The 19023-nt window shown below is 44.3% G+C and overlaps 1 protein-coding gene and 1 pseudogene across 2 annotated transcripts; one reads left to right on the forward strand and one right to left on the reverse strand.

Annotated features, from left to right (window-relative positions):
• Positions 1-208: 208 nt before the first annotated feature.
• On the forward strand, positions 209-6083 carry tomm40 (translocase of outer mitochondrial membrane 40 homolog (yeast)). 2 transcript variants are annotated; one of them, XM_029452587.1, is made up of 9 exons: positions 209-324; positions 879-1106; positions 1209-1369; positions 2174-2275; positions 2399-2504; positions 3908-4030; positions 4236-4312; positions 4937-5039; positions 5149-6083. In XM_029452587.1, the coding sequence occupies exons 2-9, from the start codon at positions 899-901 to the stop codon at positions 5286-5288; spliced, it is 1020 nt and encodes a 339-aa protein (XP_029308447.1). In that variant the 5' UTR covers positions 209-324; positions 879-898; the 3' UTR covers positions 5289-6083. The 2 variants fall into 2 exon arrangements, with proteins under 2 accessions (XP_029308447.1, XP_029308446.1); XM_029452586.1 differs by lacking the exon at positions 209-324 and adding an exon at positions 370-567.
• A 1362-nt stretch (positions 6084-7445) lies between these two features.
• On the reverse strand, positions 7446-18294 carry LOC115020984 (mucin-5AC-like; annotated as a pseudogene).
• Between the last annotated feature and the right edge of the window lie 729 nt (positions 18295-19023).

The following is a 19023-nucleotide window of genomic DNA, read 5'->3' on the forward strand; positions in this document are numbered from 1 at the left end:
CATGCTTATTCAGGCGTAGTGATAAAATATGACAGTATTAAACTTGTAAATGTAATAATGCGCTACTTCCACTAAAATAGGTGTACCCTTGGAATGTCATTCAGAGGGAAATGGAATGAAGTAAATGCTAAGCGAATCAAACCCATGGTACGTCATCAGAAGGGGGCTGTCCCAGTTGTCATGTCAGCCAATGGCGGCTGGAATAAGATGTACATTAGCCAATCGGTGGGCGAGTCACGAGGCGGACACTTGTCAACCACGGTCACGGACGTTGTGTGGTGAACTTTGCCGGTGTTGAACTACCTCTGGACCTAAGCCGTCAACGTGAGTAGATAAACCGTAAAATTGCCTGAGTACTTGTGTAAGAAGAGAATAGTTGAGTGCACGTCATATATTATATTCCTAATTACCTTGTTTTCTATATGAAGACTGACTAAATCTCGTGGTCGTCTCCACATGGCTACCTAGCCAGCTAGCTAGCCAACCGACCCTGCTAGCTTGCATTAGCCTTCACAGGTTAAATGCTGCTAGCGGATAGTTTTACCGGCTGCTGGCTTATCTCCAAAGGTGGGCCTCTGTAGCAAACCACAAGATGCAGTTCGATATTTTTTTGTGTTTTCCAGGTTGTACTGTAATCTTTAAATGTTATATATTTATGTATCTATCAAGAGTTTGATTTAACTGGGCCTTAGCTACTGCAAATCTACCTAACTACTGTACAGTTACACTAGGACACTGTCAGGACACTAGGACAGATCACTCACTGTAGTCAAATTCAGGGGTTTTAACGTCAAGTAACCTGCAGCTGTAGATTAAATTACATTTATATAATGAATTAATTAAATGACTCAATTATTCATCCACTATCTCTTTCCTAGTCTGTTACAGTCTCAAGAGTATGGGCAGTGTGTTGGCTGCCTCCTCCCCCAGTCCTGCCCCAGCTGCAGCTGGAGGTAGTCAAGGGGTCTCAGGGTTGGTGTCCGTCCCTCCAGGGTTCAGTATGCCCTCAGTGTCTTCCGTCCCTCCAACATCTGGATCTGGAGCAGATGCAGACTCCACACTCCCAAATCCAGGCACATATGAGGAGTGTCACCGCAAATGTAAAGGTTAGTGTCATCGCAAATGTAAAGGTTGTGTGAGATGTGCATTCTTCACATTTGTAATAATTATGTTATAATAGTATCAATGACCTTTTGCTCTGTTTTTAGAGGTGTTCCCTCTGCAGATGGATGGGGTGCGGTTAGTGGTCAACAAGGGCCTGAGTAACCACTTCCAGGTCTGCCATACTGTGACCCTCAGTACCCTTGGTGAATCTGGTTATCGATTTGGCTCCACCTACGTAGGCAGTAAACAGATTGGACCTGCAGAGGTAATGACCATTCTTCCATCTTTTCAATAAACTCCTAAAATGATGTTGACATTTAGAACTTTGTGGTGCAAATCTTCCTGGTAATTGTAAAAGTCTGTATGATTTTAGATTATTCTTTGCTCCATGAATGGGGGAAAATAAATTGATTTTAATATATAAAATATTTAAAAGACAAATGTATTTGGAAGCAAATTGCAGGAATCTGCATACAGAAGAGCAGTAAAAATTACAAGTATAATAATTATAATAATAAACATTATTGGTTACATTAATGACCTGTTGACCTTCATCAGTGTTCAATACAGAATAACTTTTTTTTTTAAATGATATACAAAAGAAGTCCATCTGATCTGAATGTCTGAACATTTAGTCCGATTTTAAATGTTCTTGGATACAGTTTGTTGCTAGTGAGTGACGAACAGCGAACCACCAATAATCACAATCACTCTTAATCAATTTATTAAAAAACCAAAGCAAGCTCCGCTAGTCGTCGACCATCAACCTGAAAATAAGCGAGGAACAGGAGAAAAACACAGAACATGTTGCAAAAAGAAATACGCCAGGTGTATGGAAATATTTCGGCTACAGAAACAATGCTGTTGACCAAAAACTGGTACTTTGTTATCTGGTGAAAATTCCTGCAAAACATATTCGCATCACAATGTCAGTTATTTCTCACATCTTGCCGTCCTGGTCAGGAAGCTATTCAGCCCGAGGCTCTATACTGTTTCTCTTGGATACCGTGTTTCAAATGTTATCCACGTGACTTGTAAGCTGATGAATGTGTGTGTTGTTCCCCTTTAGTCATTCCCAGTCATGGTTGGAGATATGGACAATACCGGTAGTCTGAATGCTCAAATCATCCACCAGCTCACGTCTACTGTGCGCTCCAAAATAGCTATGCAGGTATGTTGACTTGTCGAGGGAACAGCCTTTCAGATATTTAGTCTTTTTCATCTTTTAAGTGTCACTGACGTTGTTATTCCAGCCTCAGAATAAATACATATTTGTCCTTCTTGTGTGTTGCAGACTCAGCAGCATAAGTTTGTGAACTGGCAGTGTGACATGGAGTGTCGCGGTGAAGACTTCACCTCTGCTGTGACGCTCGGAAATCCAGACGTACTTGTTGGATCTGGTATGGTTCATTTGTAATATCTCGTAACAAACTGGGTTTGTTGTAATCCACAAGCTACTTCATCCAAATGCTGGAGGTCCTGGTTCAAAAATATAAAGTTTAAAGTATTGATTTGTAATTCTTTACTGGGAGAACACCTGCATTTATCCGTGATGCTTGCGATTGTACTGTCGGCGTTCTAGTGGAGCTTCTTCTCTTACAAACAACCTTTGGCCGACAACAGACACCGGCTGCAGAGAGCACTTTAACTAAATAACAGACGAGTTTCACTTTGGCCGGTTGTCAAGTTACACTCAGAATTAACATTAATTAGGGAAAGCTGATATGACCTGCCAGCAGCAACAGTGAAAACAATGGTGCCGGCTGCCTTAATGCTTTGAACAGTGATGCTGGTGCTTTTGTCTTTGCTAATAATAAGATGGGAAAAGGTGAGATGACATTTGTTTGTGTCAGAGTTCAGCAACCTGTGTATTTTGCCAAACTGCTATTAATATGATTGTTATTCTGCTATCGATATACAGAATGTCACCATGTAGGAAATGTATGCCCTGAAAATACCCTGAAAACTGCTGAGCTGAAACATTTAGTTGACGAGTCCATTGGCAGAACATTTTATTGCAACTTTTTTGATGGTTGATTTTTTCAAGCAAAAATGCAGAACATTAACTTTCCAGCTTGGCAATTGTGAAGATTTTCTTTTCTTTGTCTTGTATGATAATAAACTGAACATCTTTGGGCTTTAAAGTGTTGCTTGGACAAAAAAAGCAAGCCCCTTGGGCTTAAGGAAGTCGTAGCCTATTTTTATTTATAGACCAAAGAAAAAGAAGATAATTGTTAGTTTCCGTCCTAAAATCCAATGAATTGTTACTTTTGTTATAGTTTATAGATGTCTTGTCTAAAATGTTGAACTGAAGCTGATCTGATCTGTTCTCTTAGGCCCACATTAGAGCTGCAAAGATTAATTGAGTTACTCGGTTATATGAATTATTTGGTTTACTCTTATAAGACACTGAATATCTTTTGAGTTGTTTTTGAAACATTTGAGGACGTCATCTTGGGCTTTGGGAAACACTGATCTACATTTTCTGGACCAAACAACTACTTGTTGATACTTGTTGACTACTTGATTAATAACAGATTAATCAACAATGAAAAGTTGCAGCTCTCGCCCACATAGGACAGACAGAAAGTGACAGAACTAAAATCCCTGAGGACCTCAGGTGCACACAGATAAATGCAGTATGACTGGATATTATTTGGATATATCGCTGATTCGATACCAGAGTTTCTGTAAATGTATCAAAAGTCTACATGTTTTAATAACTACTATACATCTAGATTATAGACTGTGCCACAGACTATACTGTGTCTGTAATTGAAGCTGTTTTACTACTTTCCCTCAGGCATCTTGGTGGGCCACTATCTCCAGTCTATCACACCAGCTCTGGCTCTGGGCGGTGAGCTCGTGTACCACAACAGACCCGGTGAGGAAGGAGCGGTCACCTCGCTCTTGGGCAGGTACACAGGTAAATCTCGCTGTGCTTATGAACCGTGCACTGCACCTTTACTTGATGCTTACATTCATATTTTACTTTGTTAATTCCCCCAAATGTTCAGTCATTGTGCTTAATTACTTCAATTCACTTTTCGGTAGCGTGAGCTGGATTTAGATAAATAATTTGATGTCGTTATGTTACCTGTGTGATTTCAAATGCCTTTATTTCTCCTCAGGGGACAACTATGTTGCTACTTTGACTTTGGGAGGAGCAGGAGCTCATGCTACATACTATCACAAAGCCAATGATCAGGTACTTAACATTAATAATAGTGTGTGAGGATATATTTCTGTGTATCGGTTATGGTTCGTCCCAAAACTTCTCAAATGCAGCAGTTTGATAATAATAATAAATCTAATTATTAGCTTAAAGGATAGTTTCACAACAGTTTTTGGTCACTGTAATGATTCGTCCTGGCCATCAAGAGATTCCAATATAATGCATAGGGACAAAAACCACAGTCCTCTTTCTGTGCAGAAAGTAAATCTGAAATTCAGCTAATATGAAGCTTCAGCTGAATGAGTTAGGCAAATGAAGTGGGTATCTTCCAAAGCAATGTGTGTTGTGGTACACAATTCCTTCTCTTTTGTTCCTATCCCTGCACTGCCACTGACTTAAGAAACACAGGGAGTTTTGTTCTACAAAGACTAACTTCACCACTCAGACAATTGAAGCCTCATTAGTTTTAATTTAAGAATATATTCTTTGCATTGCGTCTGCGGCTTATAGTCAGGTGCGGTTTATAGTCCGAAAATTACGGTAGTATTGCCTTCCTCTTCTCTTGCACAGACAGCAGAACAATATTTCCAGTGTGCATATATGCATGTGTGTATTGTTTTAAGACCAATCCTTTTTAACTTCTGTCTTCTGATACAGTTGCAGATCGGAGTTGAATTTGAAGCCAGCACAAGGATGCAAGAAACCTCAACATCCCTGGGTTACCAGCTGGATGTTCCCAAAGCTAACTTGCTCTTTAAAGGTAAATACATGCAGTAGGAATACAGAAATAGCCACTTATTAAGTGACAAATAATTAAAAAGAAAATGGCAAAATAAATATTATTAAGAGTTTACCTTTCCTCTCCGCAGGCACAGTTGACAGTAACTGGATGGTTGGGGCAACCCTTGAAAAGAAACTGTTGCCGCTGCCTCTCACTCTGGCTCTCGGGGCTTTGCTCAACCACCGCAAGAACAAGTTCCAGTGTGGCTTCGGCGTCACCATTGGCTAGAAGTTCGGGGGCTGCCTGGAGCCAGCTCGCAGGCCACAGCTTGGACCGGCACAGAGACACACAGGAACCTGGACTAAGTTTTAGAAATTGGATTCAGAGACTCTCTTACAACTGTGACTTCTGGGGCAGACGGAGAGACAAAGACAACTTACCAAGGAGCCAGAACTGGCCAAGCCATGCCTACATTCTGTAGCACAAAGTCTTTCCTTTAAGGTGTATTCAATATACCTGGAGGCTAGAGAGATGTATGTCAGAGGGCATCAGTGATGCATGAGAACATGTGATGTGAAAATCGGAGTAAGTGGTTAGACATAATATATGGTGATCATGATCATGTATGATGATTAAAATAAATGTGATTACTTTTTGTAAAAGTGGATGTTGTGATTTGCTTATAGAAAAACTGGATGTACAAAGTGACATGATGCTCATTTTCAGGTTAATAATTTTATTTTGGGGGTCTATTATACAATGTTTACATGCTTTAATGTCCTCAGTAACTTCCTCTGGTGGGGTCTCGTACTGTGGGGAGAGTCCAGGTGGGTCTGGGAACATCTCATCTAACATGAGCTTCACCAGGTCACTCGGATATCTGTAAACAAAATAATGGCGGATTCCGTGTGTCATGATTTAGTATTGTAAAATAGTATGCCATAATGTCAAACTATAGTATAATATGCTGTAAACCTTTATAGCATAGAGGTAGTATGCTATAAACATGTAATAATATAATATGCCCTAAAACATGTAAGTAAAAAGTCTAGTATATATGCCATAATAAAATGTCAAATACAAGGTCATAGTACGTGTCAAAAGTCATATAGTATGACATTAAATTGTCATTAAAAATCAGTATAGTATCCAACAAGGTGTGTGGTCATAAAAATGTCATAATAGGCCAAAGAAATGTCAGTCATACTATGTTGTCATAATAAATGGCATCGTATATTTAAAAAAATGTCACATAAAAATTCATGCCATTAAAACATAAACAATAATAGGCCATAAAGAAATAAAAGATAAAAATATATAGTATATATAGTTATACGCGGTGGGAGACGTGGTGGGGAAGGTGCTGAGAGAGGTGGTGGGAGACGTGGTGGGAGACGTGGTGTGGGAGGTGGCGGGGAGGTGGTGAGGAAGGTGGTGGGGGAGGTGATGGAGAGGTGGTGGGAGAGTTGGTGGGGGAGGTGGTGAGGAAGGTGGTGGGTGACGTGGTGGGGAGGTGGTGGGAGAGGTGGTGGGGGAGGTAGTGGGAGACGTGGTGGGAGAGTTGGTGAATATCATAACCCAAGAAATACTCCCTTCCTGACTGAAATATCTCAATAACTATTTAAGAGATTGACATTTGGTACAGATATCTATGATTCTCCTGATCTCCTGACTTTTACGATATAGCGCCAGGTTAACGTTTGTGTTTTCAAATGAAATATTCCAATATATATTTGGATGTATTGACATGAAACTTGGTACATTCATGTCCCCCTCAGTATGAATCGTAATGACTCTGATGACATTTTCTCTAGAGCCGTGGTCCCCAACCACCGGTCCGTGGATAATTTGGTACCGGGCCGCACAGAAAGATTGAATAAAAAAAATACTTTATTTTGAAAGGTTTAATTTTGAAAAATCACCGGATACATCTGTTTGTGCGTCTGTGTCTCTTGACACATGTCAAGACGCTCATCTGTCAAGTGATACTTACTTCAAAAAATTATGCCCACAAGCAACAATGAGCAAACGTCTTTAAAGAGTTTTTAGCTACGTTTACGTTTTAGCTGGGTCTTTTCATACATTACAACATATATACAAAACATATTTATTTTCATGTTAGTCACTGATATCCTACTGCTTATTTTCAGAACTGTTAATTCTTTTGAATTTCACTGAAACCAATGCTAGCAGGTAGTTTATTAGCACGACTGAAGATGCTGTATTTGTAAACAGCACAATACTGTTTTTAGGCTTTAGCCTAATTCTAGTTTGAACGACAGTAAACTATGTTTTATAAACTACAGCTACTGTACTGTATTATAGTGTATTTATACACTGCACAGTGTTTGAAACATTATTACTGTATTTTGAAACGATCAATACAATTCAGTAAATAGCGAAGCTGTCCGTTTCATTGCTTTATATGTAATGAATTCAATCAAGTCAATTAGATGGTAATCTGCATGAGAAATGAAGCAATAGAAAAAACAAAACCTAACAGACATGATCACTGTTAGAGATACTAACAAATATGTGGTCACGTCCAAACATCATCCTTAACAACTACCACCAATACACAGTATCTAATAATAGTTATTTACCCTGTTTATGTTTAAAAAGAGAAACAACAGAAGACATTTAATAAAAAAATAAAAACTGCTGAATTACTCTGCCAGTGGCACATGTCCTGGTCCCGTCATGTGCAGAGGTGAGATGTGAATGGGAGACGCTCATCAAGCTATCGAAAGCATCAATGCCAGCAGGAGGGTGAGGACAGGTGAATACATCAAAGCAGCAGAGAAGCCAAAAATGCTGGTAGAAAGGAATGGATTAATAAAAAATATTTATGGGTGGTGGGGGAGGTGATGGGGAAGGTGCTGTAAAGTACATACACACAGTCTATATATGTATCGATATATATGTAGGATCAAATTAAGCCGACTGTTTTCACAAGCTTACAATTTTCTGTAAGTGTAACATGTGTGAGTAAATCTGAATACCTGTCAACTGTTCCGGACGTGGTAGGGAAGGCGATGGGAGACGTGGTGGGAGACGTGGTTGGGAAGGTGGTGGGTGATTTTGTGGGAGACGCGGTGGGGGAGGTAGTAGGAGAAAGTGGCGAGGAAGGTGATGGGAGACGTGGTGGGGAAAATGATGGGAGACGGGGTGGCAGACGTGGTGGGAGACATGGTGGGAGAGGTGGTTGGGAAGGTGGTGGGAGACGTGGTGGGGGAGGTGGTGGTAGAGGAGGTGGGAAAGGTGGTCGGAGAGGTGGTGGGGAAGGTGATGGGAGAGGTGGTGGGGGAGGTGGTGGGAGACATGGTGGGAGAGGTAGTGGGGAAGGTGGTGGGAGAGGTGGTGGGAGACGTGGTTGGGAAGGTGGTGGTGAAGGCGATGGGAGACGTAGTGGGAGAGGTGGTTGGGAAGGTGGTGGGAGATTTTGTGGGAGACTGTGGTGGGGAAGATGATGGGAGACTTGGTGGGGGAGGTGGTGGGAGACGTGGTGGGGAAGGTGGTGGGAGAGGTGGTGGGAGAGGTGGTGCGGGAGGTGGTGGGAGAGGTGGTGGGGAAGGTGATGGGAGAGGTGGTGGGAGAGGTGGTGGGAGACATGGTGGGAGAGGTATTGGGGAAGGTGGTGGGAGAGGTGGTGGGGGAGGTGGTGGGAGACGTGGTGGGAGAGGTAGTGCGGGAGGTGGTGGGAGACGTGGTGGGGAGGTGGTGGGAGACGTGGTGGGAGAGGTGGTGGCAGACGTGGTGGGGGAGGTGGTGGGAGAGGTGGTGGGAGAGGTGGTGGGGGAGGTGGTGGGAGACATGGTGGGGAAGGTGGTGGGAGATGTGGTGGGAGAGGTGGTGCGGGAGGTGGTGGGAGACATGGTGGGGGAGGTGGTGGGAGATGTGGTGGGGGGAGGTGGTGGGAGACGTGGTGGGGGAGGTGGTGGGAGATTTTGTGGGAGACGTGTTGGGAGAGGTGGTGGGAGACGTGGTGGGAGACGTGGTGGGGGAGGTGGTGGGAGATGTGGTGGGAGAGGTGGTGCGGGAGGTTGGTGGGGGAGGTGGTGGGAGACGTGGTGGGAGAGGCGGTGGCAGACGTGGTGGGGGAGGTCGGTGGGAGACGTGGTGGGAGACGTGGTGGGGAAGGTGGTGGGAGATGTGGTGGGAGAGGTGGTGCGGGAGGTGGTGGGAGACATGGTGGGGGAGGTGGTGGGAGACGTGGTGGGAGACGTGGTGGGGGAGGTGGTGGGAGAAGTGGAGAGGAAGGTGATGGGAGACGTGGTGGGGAAGATGATGGGAGACGGGGTGGCAGACATGGGAGACGTGGTGGGAGAGGTGGTGGGAGAGTTGGTGGGGGAGCTGGTGGGAGACGTGGTGGGGGAGGTGGTGGGAGACGTGGTGGGAGAGGTGGTGGGAGACGTGGTGGGGAACGTGGTGGGAAACGTGGTGGGGGAGGTGGTGGGGAACGTGGTGGGAGAGGTGGTGAGAGACGTGGTGGGGGAGGTGGTGGGAGACGTGGTGGGGGAGGTGGTGGGAGACGTGGTGGGAGAGGTGGTGCGGGAGGTGGTGGAGACGTGGTGGGGGAGGTGGTGGGAGATGTGGTGGGAGAGGTGGTGCGGGAGGTGGTGGGAGACGTGGTGGGGGAGGTGGTGGGAGACGTGGTGGGAGAGGTGGTGGCAGACGTGGTGGGGGAGGTGGTGGGAGACGTGGTGGGAGACGTGGTGGGGGAGGTGGTGGGAGAAGTGGAGAGGAAGGTGATGGGAGACGTGGTGGGGAAGATGATGGGAGACGGGGTGGCAGACATGGGAGACGTGGTGGGAGAGGTGGTGGGAGAGTTGGTGGGGGAGCTGGTGGGAGACGTGGTGGGGAACGTGGTGGGAAACGTGGTGGGGGAGGTGGTGGGGAACGTGGTGGGAGAGGTGGTGAGAGACGTGGTGGGGGAGGTGGTGGGAGACGTGGTGGGGGAGGTGGTGGGAGAGGTGGTGGGGAGACGTGGTGGGAGAGGTGGTGGGAGAGGTGGTGGGAGAGGTGGTGGGAGATGTGGTGGGGGAGGTGGTGGGAGATGTGGTGGGAGAGGTGGTGGCAGACGTGGTGGGGGAGGTGGTGGGAGACGTGGTGGGGGAGGTGGTGGGAGATTTTGTGGGAGACGTGTTGGGAGAGGTGGTGGGAGACGTGGTGGGAGACGTGGTGGGGGAGGTGGTGGGAGACGTGGTGGGGGAGGTGGTGGGAGATGTGGTGGGAGAGGTGGTGCGGGAGGTGGTGGGAGACGTGGTGGGGGAGGTGGTGGGAGACGTGGTGGGAGAGGTGGTGGCAGACGTGGTGGGGGAGGTGGTGGGAGACGTGGTGGGAGACGTGGTGGGGAAGGTGGTGGGAGATGTGGTGGGAGAGGTGGTGCGGGAGGTGGTGGGAGACATGGTGGGGGAGGTGGTGGGAGACGTGGTGGGAGACGTGGTGGGGGAGGTGGTGGGAGAAGTGGAGAGGAAGGTGATGGGAGACGTGGTGGGGAAGATGATGGGAGACGGGGTGGCAGACATGGGAGACGTGGTGGGAGAGGTGGTGGGAGAGTTGGTGGGGGAGCTGGTGGGAGACGTGGTGGGGGAGGTGGTGGGAGACGTGGTGGGAGAGGTGGTGGGAGACGTGGTGGGGAACGTGGTGGGAAACGTGGTGGGGGAGGTGGTGGGGAACGTGGTGGGGAAGGTGGTGAGAGACGTGGTGGGGGAGGTGGTGGGAGACGTGGTGGGGGAGGTGGTGGGAGATGTGGTGGGAGAGGTGGTGCGGGAGGTGGTGGGAGACGTGGTGGGGGAGGTGGTGGGAGACGTGGTGGGAGAGGTGGTGGCAGACGTGGTGGGGGAGGTGGTGGGAGACGTGGTGGGAGACGTGGTGGGGAAGGTGGTGGGAGATGTGGTGGGAGAGGTGGTGCGGGAGGTGGTGGGAGACATGGTGGGGGAGGTGGTGGGAGACGTGGTGGGAGACGTGGTGGGGGAGGTGGTGGGAGAAGTGGAGAGGAAGGTGATGGGAGACGTGGTGGGGAAGATGATGGGAGACGGGGTGGCAGACATGGGCGACGTGGTGGGAGAGGTGGTGGGAGAGTTGGTGGGGGAGCTGGTGGGAGACGTGGTGGGGAACGTGGTGGGAAACGTGGTGGGGGAGGTGGTGGGGAACGTGGTGGGAGAGGTGGTGAGAGACGTGGTGGGGGAGGTGGTGGGAGACGGTGGTGGGGGAGGTGGTCGGAGAGGTGGTGGGAGAGGTGGTGGGAGACGTGGTGGGAGAGGTGGTGGGAGAGGTGGTGGGAGATGTGGTGGGGGAGGTGGTGGGAGATGTGGTGGGGGAGGTGGTGGTAGACGTGGTGGGGGAGGTGCTGTAAAGTACATAGCATCATTTGAAAGGTATACAAAAATGTGATGTCTTTCTTTAAGTTTAGTCTTAAATTAAAAGTTGTTTCAGTGCTGAAAATGTACTTAAATTAGCTTAATATTATATTTTATGACCGTCTATATATTTAACATGTTAATTTCCCTCAACAGCCTCAAATTAAGCTTTTTAAAGCCGACTGTTTTCACAGCTTACAATTTCCTGCAAGTGTAACATGTGAGTCAATCTGAATACCTGTCATCCGTTGTTCTGGGAGTTTGACAGGTGGTGTGGAAGGTGTTGTAAAATAAATAGTGTCAATTAAAAGACACTAAGTTTTGTTTTTAATTGAAAAGTTGTTGAAAATGTACTTAATTTGATAACTGAATGTCCTACCGTGATGAGCAGGGGCTTTCCTTCAGATCTCTAGGAGGATGTTTAATCTCCACTGGTCCCTTTTGAGGACATGGTAGAACACTTCCGTTAACGAGAGGCGTGATATCTAGAAAATAATAAAGTTTCACTAATTATGGACAAGAAAAAGATGCAATGTTTCAAAAAAGCTTGTGTTAGAATCCCAATCAGACAGTGAAGTAAAGCAGTAAAAACTTATTTCTGCCTGCCTTGGAAGCTGAAGACGAAAGTGGCACTCCCTCCCTTCAGGAAGTCTCTGGTTTTCAATTGTTCCAAATCAGAAAAATTATTTCTTCCAATCAGAGGTCCGGCGAAGACGGTCTCATTATTCTCATCTACGTATGAAGTTCCAACCTTCGCAGGATCATCCCACACATAGCTACCTATTTATAGATAACATATAAATAATTGAAAGAAAATACTGTAAGTGTGCAGAAGTAGTGACTTTTCATTCAAGAGTTAATGATTTTTCAAAAAGATGTTTTTTATGTTCTTTTAAACTTACCATTGTTGAATGTGGCTAGGTCACTGGTGACACTAATTTGCTTAGACATCTGCAACTGGATGTTGGAGTTCTGATCCAGCAATTTGAAGGTCACCTGCCTCTGTAGGCAAGGCCACTGCAGCTGGTCGTCATATTTACCAGACAAGAGCTGCACAAACACTCCGAAATATGTCTTGTACATTATAACCCCAACCGCGTAAGCATAACCCCCTGTGGAGTATTGCCTAGGGCTGGATATAATGGTTCTAAAACTACTCTTGTTCAAACGGTCTTTAAATTCATCAAGCTGTAAGGTTACATGTGGACATTCCAGCTCGGACAGATTGATGTCATCGATTGAGAAGCCACCTGAAGAGTTTCCTGCTCCTTTACGAACCTCAAACTCCACCTGGAAGTGCTTGGTGGCATTCAGGGTAACATGATGGAGCTGCCAGAAAGATGTTGGTGGACCTGGAGGAAGAGTTTTGTGATGTCTGAATTGCATTTCTTGAATAATAACAGCCTTAAACAGCATTTAGAGCAGATGATACCAGATACTCAGAGAACATTACCAGTGAGCTGTCCCATTAGGCGAAGGTTTCCCTTGAGGTCTCGTTCATCTTGAAACTCTCTGATCCAGATGTTGAGGTGGTCTAACGGGTTCCCACTGTGGTAATAGTAGAACTGGAGACACTGGATATGATGCTCCCTGTTGGTACTCATCATGTGGGTCTCCAGCCAGGCTGAGTCTCCCTCCTTACCTGATGCCGTGCTAGCGTGCATGAAGTAACCTGCATCTTCACCTAGAACAGGGGTGTCAAAGTCAATCACAAAGAGGGCACAAATTAAAAACTGGGACTACGTCGAGGGCCAAACACGGTCCACATTTATTGAACAGGATAGACATATTGGATAAAGTGTAAAAAGATATGGAACATATTTGGGTAGGCTACATTCTCCTAGTATGCACCTGTGTTAGAACCAGTTTGGACTTTTTTCTTAGCTGCCAGTTTAATGTTTGGGGTTCTGTGGAAAACCTCAGTGAGTGAAGGTCAGTGAGACGACTCCTGTGTGGGTTTTTGTTCATCTTCATCACAGAGAAAAGCTGCTCACACAGGTATGTGCTTCTAAACATGCAAAGCATCTGAGCGGCATGACGCAGTTCAATTTTCATTTCTGAGCTGCAAAGTCGGCAAAGTCGCTCAGTTTATCAGCAGAATGGACTGTCGGGAACACAGCGGTGGAGATGTTTGTCAGTGTTTGGAAACACGCAGTGACCAAAGTTTCCTTGCTGCATCAGAGTCTCCCACAGGCAACTTGGCTTAGAATGCTCTCACTGCGTCATACATGTCCGTGATCACACAGCCCTGAAGCTGCAGGTTTAACAGTGAGATGCTTCGTTATGTCACACATAAAGGCCAGCTCACATCCTCCCAGAGATCTGTGGTGTGTTTCCCTTTGCTTTCCAAAAACTGGTAGATTTCCTCACGCAACTCGAAAAAATCTATTCAGCACTTTCCCTCGACTCAGCCATCGCACCGCCATGTTCAGAATGTATCTCCTCAGGAAAAGACTTAAATGGACTCTTATAAAGTTTCCTGTCTGTGTTAAGGTGCTTATTTCATGTTCCATTTCCAGAGCTTTACAACACAGCGCTTCCTGGTGTATGATGCAGTGATACACTGATCCTGTCCACTAATCCGCTCTTTTCACCGCATCGCAGGCGCTCCATATATCGTCAGTCCCGTCAGTTTGTCCCGGGGCAGTTTCATTTCTCACACATTTAGATACTTCCTCAAATATATATTTTCCTGTGGTTGTGCCATACATTGGTTTAATTATCAAAACTGGCAGTTATGATAGACATATTTTCTTGCGGGGATTTATGCCTTTATAAGATATCCAAACAGTTCAAAGATAACAAGACATACGTTGTGGTTCATGTTCAGCGCCATGTGGCTGCAAAACTTAAACTTCAAACTCTTACCATATTCACCACAGCCATTGGGTAGACTGGTGTGGTCAGACTCAGGACCCCCTTGAACAGTTGTTTCCATTTCCCAGCCACGACCACTCTGTGAACAGCGAGTCATTTCACACATAGATCCATTAGAGAAGCTGCAGTGCATCTTGAATGCAATGGTTGAATCTGTATAGAATAAATAGCACAGGATTGAGAACTATTCATGACTTTAGAATATTTAATTAAAATGTGGAAGACTTTAATTGTTTATTAAAGTCTATAGAATCAGTAGGTGGTGAGTTATAGATACAATTCAACCCTAGGTTTTTTTTGCGTTGTACTTCATTTTAATCTTTAGATTAGCTACACGATATTTTGATTGTTTCATTACCCTTTAATGCATTTTCTACTGCACAAACTGCAGCTGCAGGACCTTATACAGGTTCACAAGAACCTTTTAGGAAGCCCTGGACCTGATAATGAAGCAGAGCTTGTATTGTAAACAGAACCAGGCTAGCATTTCTCACTACTAACAAGCTGCTGGGTGTAGCTTTCTATTTAATGGACAGACGTAAGATGGATATTAATCTTCTCATCTAACTCGCTAACAGAAATCTGAAAAACTTAAAAAAGACGTAATTCCCAAAATATCGTGGCTTTGTGAATAATGATTGTTGTTTGTCAGATCAAAGGATGAACATTTCTTGATGTTGTAGCACTGCAGAAACTCCCAAGAGAGAAGTCGGGGTGGATGTTTGTCTCCTACCAGCAGTCAACGTTGGCTTTAGTTAACCATGACCTCAATTCTCTTATCTTAACCATGTAGTTTTAGTTTCCTAAATCTGCTTCAACCCTTAACCATAGAGGTAAGAGATCGGCTAATAATCATATGAACGATCATTCTTACCTATTTTACTACTGTACTAACAAACAATGTCCCTCTTCTAGAGCAGGGGTTCTCAACTGGGGCGGCAGCGCCCCCCAGGGGGCGTTCAGAGGACATCAGGAGCGCTTGAAGCAATATTTTGGAAAGGGGGGCGTTCATGTGTCTTTGGGGGGCGTTTGTGTGTACGGCCCACGATGTAATTCATAAACACACGCAAAAAATCTACTCCAAAAAAATTAATCCAAATCTAGTCAGATATAGAATATAACCGGCGACTGACTGTTTTTCCTGGCCAAGGTGAGGGTCCTTGAACACAACACGACCGGAATGTGTCATCACGTGGTCACGTCATGTCAAAAACTTCAATATTAAACGAGACGGTCATTGACATCAGCGAACGCAGCATGGCGAGTGTAACAAAGAGAAATGGACGAACGATTATTTCTTTGTGGAAGTAAAAGGCCAGTGTTTGTGTGGACGCGCTATCGGTCATGGAAAAGGCTCTCGAGCTGCATTACAGCACGAAACATGCCAAACTGTACAACCTGAAAGGACGAGTAGAGTGCGTTTGAATAAAGTTAACATTGTGTGTTTTTAGACTTTTATTGTTATTTTGCTGAGCGATAAAGTGTTGCTTGAAAAACAAAAACAAGAGCCGTCCCCCTGCAGCCACCACTGTTCGAAAGCATTAATGTTTTTCCAAAGATACACCATGAATAAAACTAATCTGAATTAATGTTAAAACATTAACGCTCTGGTCAGGACTTGGACCAGCAGCAGACGAGCTGCACGCTGCTCGTAGTAGAAGAGCTAACACCAGCAGAGCAAACAGCAGAGCTAACACCAGCAGAGTTAACGTTATTGCAGAGCTAACACCAGCAGAGCTAAGGTTATAGCAGAACTAACACCAGCAGAGCTAACACCAGCAGAGCTAAGGTTATAGCAGAGCTAACACCAGCAGAGCTAAGGTTATAGCAGAACTAACACCAGCAGAGCTAACACCAGCAGAGCTAACACCAGCAGAGCTAACACCAGCAGAGCTAACGTTATAGCAGAGCTAACACCAGCATCACTGCTGCTGATTCAGGCTGTGTGTTTAAAAAACGCGGATATTTTCGCCTGAGTTTCTGAACGTTGGGGTCAACGTCGCTCCATTTATAATTAATGTGTTGGATTTTTTACTTTTTTGTACTTTGTAGTTCTCTCCTCTCCTTTCCTCTCTCGTTTGTTCGCGAAACGGAGATAATGTGAATGCGAAAAGCAACGCCGTAAACACGGAAACGTGCACATAAATGAGATAAACAACATAAGCGTTTGGTTTATTTAATAAAAGAGCACATTTGGCACTATATATTTATATAACATAAAACACGGGGTTCCGTTGGGGGGGGGGGCAGCGCCTCAGACTTGTTCCTTTGTGCTTGTTTATTGTTGGATCACTTAAGAGTGCAAATTGTTTCACATTTCTGAGGCTGCTGTGTTTAACACCGGTTACAGTTTGAATGTCTGACCCGTCTCTGATTGGCTGCAGTCTATGACACAGACTAAAGTTTGAATCTTCTTACCGTTGCATTTGTTTAACACTCCTTAATAAAATGTCTTTGTTTGCTCCCTGGGTACATGGTGTATCAGGGCAATTGAAGGTAAAAACAACAAAACATTTGTTTAATAATATAATATTTATTTTGAAATTTTATTATGTAACTTCAATCTCTAATAACATAACATAGCCGCCCAATAATAAGAAAAATATTATAAGTTATAAATTGAAATACTAAATTAATATAATCAATATGTAATATAAATTATATAAGGGGTGGTAAGGGACCTGGATAATGGATAGGGGGGCGCTGGCCCAAAAAAGGTTGAGAACCACTGTTCTAGAGCCAGATCAGAAAATGTACATATTGGTCACTGATAAACTTAGACTCTGAATACTCTGGTTAAAACCCAGGTAAAGTTCCTGAGTTCCTAAAAATGTTCCTGAAAAGGTTTGTGGGCTGGAAATAACATAATTACATCTCTAAGGAAACCTGGAAAAAGATGACTGTGATAATGCAAAACATTTTTTTAAGGTCACATGGTCCCGAAGGCTGGTCCCTTTAAGCCCCAAACACTTACTGCATTTGTAGAGGCCGTTCAGCTCCAGAACATCGCTGTGACTCATTTCCAGTCTTTGACCAATAACATCCTGGTACTTTGGGTCTATGGTTCCAATTGTTGACCCGTTGCCATTGCTGAAAGTATTTTTGTTATAGTGCATCACGGACAGGTAGTCGTACGGGACTCCCTGAGTTGTGGTGGTTATATTGTCACCTTTGAGAAAATTATTCTCAAATCCTAGATGACACATATAAAAGCCAAACATCAATCACTGCATAATGTATTAAACAAATTAAAATGGTCAAAGCATACATTGATTGAGTCATTTGTAAATAATTTTGATAATCCTGCCTGTGATTTAACAATTACAAAATTGATATGTTTATTTAATCATTGTCGGATTAATTTATTAATTTGCAACTCTCTCTAGGACACATATAAAAAACAGGCGTGTTATAATGAAAGTCTTTTTCGAACCTGTTCGGATGTTCTCTGGAAAAATGGTCACATAACCATCTCTAGTCGTATCTGGTGTGTTCATGGTAGAAGCCCAAAGCAGTGGAGGAACTCATGTTCCACGGTTGAAATGCTATCACAGTTTTTCCCAATGGAGAGGTCCTGCCCGTTGGCAATTACTCGCCCAATAAATGAAAAACATCTAAAACGGGACAAAGCACTCATCAGTAACAGCTCGTCACATGTGTACCTTTATGTAACTGAACACATGCTTCATTTATCAAAGCAGACATATAGCAAGTTACAAATAAGTGCACAGCAACTGTGTGCTCGAGCAAGAAAATGTAAATGAATCAAACAACAATAAATCCTACAAGCTCATTTCAAACAGAAGCTGAATATGGTCAACCACATATCTGTGAAAGTCTGTTAAGTTACTTTTTGTAGACAAAAGTAGAAAACAAGGAAGATGTGATGAAAAGAAACATAAAAAAACAAGAAAAATAAAAAAAACCTACCCGCCTAACTTTTGCACAGAAATGTAATATTTCTCAGAGTCCCTTGGTTTGAAGTCTATACATGACTTCAACCTGAACTGGTCGAAGGCTTTCAGGGTGATTCCTTTAGCGTTCATCTCTTCCATTGTTCATGGGGGTTGTGTAACAAAAAGGAACAAAGAAATGACAACGTAAAAGCAATGTATGCAACTTATAGATGAGGTATTCTTGCTTGTATACAATATCGATTATTGGGGGGCGGGTGTTTAGCACAACTGGATGCTGTGAAACTATGTTGAAATAAGATTCAGGCCAAACAGGTTTAATCATGTCAATGTGCTGGTGCTATGTGGCTCCGGTCCTCCAGGGAATTGATGCCTATTGAACTACTGCCTGGTCAACCATGTAACATGTTTCACTAACTCCCTAACATCTCCGATAGACAAATAATATTTATTATTATTATGGAGGGAAAATTATATTTACCAAGGTCTTTGTCCAAAACATATGGGACTGGGGATGTCCACAGTCCATTCACGTTAGCAATGGCACTCCTTTTTGTCCTCCTGTCTGGTGCCTGAGTACATTTACAAGAAATGTTTTGGGTGACACAACAAATTCATACATACGTACATAGTTATCATTTAATTATTTACCACAAAAATGCAAAACCCACCTCCAGGATATCATCGTTACCTAGGATAAAGCATGAAAAGGCGTTTTTGATTTTGTCAGTAGGAAATCAATAACTAATATTTAACTACTCTATAAAGTTGCAACACATTTGCTTAGACAAAACAATTTAATGATATGAAGATGTTGAACTTTACCCTTGTTTGCCTCTACAATGTCCTTGCTTTCACCGATTTCTACAA

Source organism: Cottoperca gobio, chromosome 16 (assembly GCF_900634415.1).
Source record: "Cottoperca gobio chromosome 16, fCotGob3.1, whole genome shotgun sequence".
Classification (NCBI taxonomy): domain Eukaryota; kingdom Metazoa; phylum Chordata; class Actinopteri; order Perciformes; family Bovichtidae; genus Cottoperca; species Cottoperca gobio.

Excerpts from the sequence above, each read along its gene's own strand:
- tomm40 (XM_029452586.1), top strand. The coding sequence starts at position 522 with ATGCTGCTAGCGGATAGTTTTACCGGCTGCTGGCTTATCTCCAAAG. Across the intron at positions 1,107-1,208 it reads GTGTCACCGCAAATGTAAAG|AGGTGTTCCCTCTGCAGATG; the intron begins GTTAGTGTCATC and ends CTCTGTTTTTAG. Across the intron at positions 2,505-3,907 it reads AGACGTACTTGTTGGATCTG|GCATCTTGGTGGGCCACTAT; the intron begins GTATGGTTCATT and ends ACTTTCCCTCAG.